Source organism: Trachinotus anak, unplaced genomic scaffold, assembly GCF_046630095.1.
Source record: "Trachinotus anak isolate AG129_WGS33_773 ecotype Australia unplaced genomic scaffold, CSIRO_AGI_Tana_v1 ptg000005l, whole genome shotgun sequence".
Lineage (NCBI taxonomy): Eukaryota > Metazoa > Chordata > Actinopteri > Carangiformes > Carangidae > Trachinotus > Trachinotus anak.
In genome coordinates this window covers 20,983,516-20,988,867 of record NW_027273856.1, presented here as the reverse complement: position 1 = coordinate 20,988,867, position 5,352 = coordinate 20,983,516, and the positions used below count along the sequence as shown (strand labels likewise).

Genomic DNA, 5,352 nt, shown 5'->3' with positions numbered 1-5,352 from the left:
CAGCCAGCCTGGACGTCTGCGCTGTGATCGCAGGTGTAGATCTCAAACAGATTTGTGTGTGTTAAAGGATCATTTCAGTTTATTACAAACTTAGTCCTGTTGTCGTAGGCGTAGCCATTGATTCTATATCTAAAGTTAATTCCTGAGATCAGGGTGACATCACTAAAAAAGACGTCAAACAAGGTGAGAAAGACAAGAAAACTGATGATCAGACTGGCTTTAAACCAACCGTCAGTGTGAGCTGTGTTTCTTTGGAAGGAGAAACAGGAAGCAGTGTGCTGGTTTTAAGACCAACCTCCTGGTTCAACTTTGACCCACTTGTGTTTTTCCACAATTACAGTTTTCCTGTGTAATGACGGATTCTAACCGAAATTTACCGTACACTCACTTTTGGTTTCAAAAAAAGTTGAAGGGGGCATTACTAAACTGTTGGCTGTTTTACCACATGTCTGATTATCTTACTGCTTGTGTCTTCTTGCCCTGTCTGACTTTACCGTGTTGGTGTCACAGTGTTCCCAGTTCTCAAATATTAATCTTAGTCCAGTGTTATCATGACCAGCGTAATCTTCTGAAGCCTTATTTTGAACTCTCCTCACAACATCAAATGTTGATTTCATGTTGAATGACTCTCACTTGAATGCATATGAAAAAATATGGATGAAGTTCTCACATAACAGTAGTTGATTTTAGGGTTTTAAGATCTCACATATCAAATGATGTAGTTAGTTACGAGGAAGAAAAACACTTTTTAGCAGGGCTCTGTCCAAAGGGAACAAAATCTGCTGTGAGCACCTTGACGTGTTTTACCTCATTTGTTTAACTCAACACATTGTGCAGGGGGTTATGTGCAGGATTATTTCTTGGCAGGGCACAGTGTCCACTGGAGTTTCCCTCTGGTGAATAGCAGTCACGTCAACACCCAAATCACAGTTATGACGGAAGAAGTCTAATTCTTCTTTTTTTGATAGCTCTGATAGATTTGACTTTGCAGTAAAAAGTATCCAAATGCTGCCATAGTCCATTGTTAAAGGTAAAATTAAGTAGATATAGCTTTACATTGAACAAGTTCTGTATATTCAATTGTCAAATGTCCAACTCTTCAGTAAAACAATCCCAACATTATAACACTTTGTTCAAATTAGACCCCTTTGCATCTCTTTGTTATTTTCTCCCTTGATTGATGTTGAAGGCATTTCTTTTGTCCACATGAAAGGATGAGGAATAACTCTACGTTGTTCATCTTCACTGACTTTGTTCTCTTTTTATTCTTTTTTTTTTTTTATCGAAGAAACAAGAAACCACTTTTGCTTCCTCACACTGTTCCTGACAATTGCTTCCTTTTGTCATTCAGCTTACATCGTCACATGTGCACAGGGTTTTCAAGTACAAATGAATTGCTCACGGTATGTCTACATATAACCCCAAAGTTTTCGTGCATAAGAAGGCTACAGTGCCTCTTTGAGCATCCTCATTTCTCTCTGCAAAGTGACAAAGGAGCTCGCCACACATCTGCCTCCTCCCTTCTCCCCCTCTTCTGCTTCCTCCAGATGCCACTTTGCTCATTTATATAGATCTTCTCTCCGTTGCCCTGCGCTTTACATCTCCCCTCAGCTCTGCATTTAAGTGTCACTGTCTGCTTTCAGGATCGGCATCTCCTCGATCTCTTGGTGATGAAAATGTTACCCATTAAAAACGAAATTATCTACAGGGCAGTTTCTGTTCTTGTTAATGGACTGTATTTTTCAGCCTGTGGTCTGGAGGAGGTGGAGAGAGAGAGAGACAGTGGAAGGAGGGGAGAGGGAGGGACATGGTTTAAAAAACACACACATACACACAGAGGCAGGGGCAGGTTTGGGGGTGGGATACACAGTCAGGCACATGCTGGCATTATTATGGAATCAGAGAAACAGATACAAGCAGTCACATGGATGCCATCCCGTCAACACCTGTGGCAAGGAAACTGACTGTGACTGAGTGGCTGTGATCGAGGTTAAGACCGCGCTGTCATCGCTTTGTGTCTTAGCAGATGAGCTTGAAAACGAGAATGCAATCATTCAGTGTAGTATTTTGCTCGAACTTCAATTTGCCAGCTCAATTTTTGCGAGGTAGTATAGCGAAGTGCAAAACAGACAACAGATATCACAAAAATCCCAAATATCATTTTATTATTCATTCAAAAAGAATAATTAAGAGTGCTGATTTTTCTCCTATCGTGGTGGAATCATTTATTTATATTTAAAATGGTCGAAGGATGACTTGAACTCTGATTGAGTGAATATGTATCAGTTTTCAAACTGGTGGTGGCAGGTTCATTCTGCCTTCCACTCCTCTCAAGGTGTTCAGGGGCCCTGTAGCAGATCAGTGAATGACTCATCCAGCCCTCACAGTCTGTATGAATCCAGCGCCGTCTAGTGGCCGTGGAGGCTGCTACACTCACTCCAGGGAGATCTGAGTTCACAGGCAGAATGACGAAGTCAAATGTTTTTCTTTCCCCGACTTTCAGGACCAACCATGCGTTCAGCTACAGACAATTAAAACTAATCCGAGTGTCTCTCACTGATATAAAACGCATCCATCCACTGTCATGTTTTATCTTCACATGTCAACTGAAGATAGTCATTCTCTCACTCTCCCTCTCTCTCTCTCTCTCTCTCTGGATCTTTGAAGCCTAGAGTTGACGGGAGGTAATCCCCACCATGTGAGTGGGCGGTGCGGGTACCGGAGGCGTGTTTTTTGTTTTTTCTTTTTTCTTTTTTTTCCATTATTCAAATGCTGCTGTACCTATAAAAAGAGTGCCTGTGTGCGTCAGATAGTTTTCTCCAATGGGTATAGGTGACTAAATACTAGTTGTCTCTTTCGCCGGCCTGGTCGCATCCTATCGGCAGGGGAAGAGATGATGCACGACTCTGGCGGTGTCCAAATGGCGAGGGCGCTGAAGCATGCAGCCCTGTGCCTGATGCTGCTGCCCCGGTTCCTCCTGGCCGCCGTCATGCTGTGGCTCCTGGATTTCTTGTGCATTAGGAAAAAAGTGCTGCTGAAAATGGGGGAGAGGCAGGACAGTCCGGACGACCCGCCGGTGTGCGTCTCAGACTCAAATAAGATGTTCACCTTGGAGTCCCTCAGGGCCGTGTGGTACGGACAGAAATTGGACTTTCTCAAATCTGCGCACCTCGGGCGCACTGCGCCCAACACCGAGGTGGTGCTGGTCCAGGAGCGGAGGCAGGTCAGGATCCTGGACTGCATGAAAGGGAAGAGACCGCTCATTCTTAACTTTGGCAGCTGCTCCTGACCGCCATTCATGACGCGCCTGGCGGCGTTTCAGCGCGTCGTGAGCCAGTACGCAGACATTGCGGACTTTTTAGTTGTATATATCGAGGAGGCGCATCCGTCGGACGGCTGGGTGAGCTCGGACGCGCCATATCAGATCCCTAAGCACCGCTGCTTGGAGGACAGACTGAGAGCCGCTCAGCTGATGCTCACTGAGATGCCCGGGAGCAACGTGGTGGTGGATAATATGACCAACTCGTCCAACGCCGCGTACGGAGCCTACTTTGAGAGACTTTACATCGTCAGGGACGCGAGAGTGGTGTATCAGGGGGGCAGAGGTCCAGAGGGATACCGGATTTCCGAGCTGAGAAACTGGCTGGAGCAATACAGGAACGATCTGGTGAATTCCCAAACAGCGGTGCTCCATGTGTAGTTGAAAATGCTGAACTGCCTGCTGCTCTCCCCATTCTGCTTAAGTGTCCAACCCACAGTGCAAAATATCCAGATGCTGCTATCAGATGTTCATACACGGCACATTACGTTGTTTTTCTTGCATAAAGATATTCAGGACTCTTTGACAAATAGCCTAAAGTCATGTCGAAGCCTATATCTGGGCTGTAGGCTGGTATGTTGTGCTTGTCTTGACCTTAATTAATTGCCCATAGCGATTTTTATTTTTTGTATGGAAAAGTCTTGAATCAGTTTAAACTGGATTCTGATAGTGATCACTCTATTTTTCTACAATACTGGTGTGCGTGCGTGTGTGTGTGTGTGTGTGTGTGTGCGTGCGTGCGTTCAGGCTAATATCTCACTCGGGTGTTTCTATGAAGTTCGGTTTTTAAAAGGTTCAGCCAGAAAACCGACACTGATGTTTCTGACACCGGGAGGGGTTCGTATGAGCAGGACGCCTTCCTCGACGACGGCTCGCCAAACGATGTAATGTTGAAACCATGTCATGAACAAACGTTTTTAATAAATGTCAGATCACACACTGATGATTCACTGTCGACTGTGGAGCGCACACCTTAAAGTTCTTCCTTTGGTCATTTTGTGCTTTTATTGTTTGTGAATACACAGGAAGAGGAAGGATGGGTTCAGGCCACAACAACTGACTGATTCTTAAGTGGTTTTTTTTGGGGGGGGGGTCTGATGATGTCATAGCCGCTTTCTTGTGCAGCTTTTCAGGATGTTTCACGATTGTTTACAGCAGGAATTCATTGTTTACGTTCCCGTCCTCCAACCAGGCCTATTCAAGTCAAAGTGATCCACCATTAGCACCATAATCTACAGCAGAGTGTTAAATGCGTCTCGATTGATTAGTAAGGCATCCATTCTTAATTAAGCCATGACACACGCTTACAAGGAAAACCAGGAATCACGTTTCTCATGTGTGTGGGCGAAAGAGGAAAGCCTTTAATTTGAATGGCCTAACCCAGAAGAAGATGGCAGTTTCATGTCGTGTAGGTCCAATCAGACGCGATCATGAATCATGACACTGGTGCGATGATCAGGTGAAAAGCCCAGAGAAGGTCAGGATTTCACAGTTTAGCAAACAGTGCTTTAAATATGTGGGGAAACGCTAATTTAATATCTGTTATATGCTCTTTATTGAATTTAAATGTTCTCTTCTCTGGCAGCTAATTTGAGGAATTGAATCAAGTCATTACTGGATCTTCTGATTGGGGAGGTGGGGGGGCGGTGGGTGAGGGGGGGGGGGTGATTCTTGAGTAAAAAAGTATGTATTCTCATTGGAAAAAGTTGCATTGTGGGTGGAAATTATTCACAAAAAGTAGATCAAAGTACAAAGATTTCTTTGTGATGCCTTTTTTTTTTTTATGTTTAATATACAGAGCCGTGGCATTTTCTATACGTGGATCAGTTTGAAGAAACAACAGAGGGTCTAGCTGATTATGCAGCATCTTTAATCCATCCATATCCATCTACCTTTATCTCTTTCTTACTTTGTCATTATTCCTGGAATCTCTCTAACACCCCCTCTTCCTCCCTCTCTCCCCATATACATATACTCATGTATGCACATACACAAACAGGAATTCACACCCAGACACACTGCCACATATAATT

At 44.2% G+C, this 5,352-nt stretch overlaps 1 protein-coding gene across 1 annotated transcript; it reads left to right on the top strand.

Annotated features, from left to right (window-relative positions):
• Nucleotides 1-2,768: 2,768 nt before the first annotated feature.
• Nucleotides 2,769-4,259, top strand: LOC139621907 (thyroxine 5-deiodinase-like). Its single transcript, XM_071478875.1, has one exon. The coding sequence runs from the start codon at nt 2,894-2,896 to the stop codon at nt 3,698-3,700; it is 807 nt and encodes a 268-aa protein (XP_071334976.1). The 5' UTR covers nt 2,769-2,893; the 3' UTR covers nt 3,701-4,259.
• Nucleotides 4,260-5,352: the final 1,093 nt, after the last annotated feature.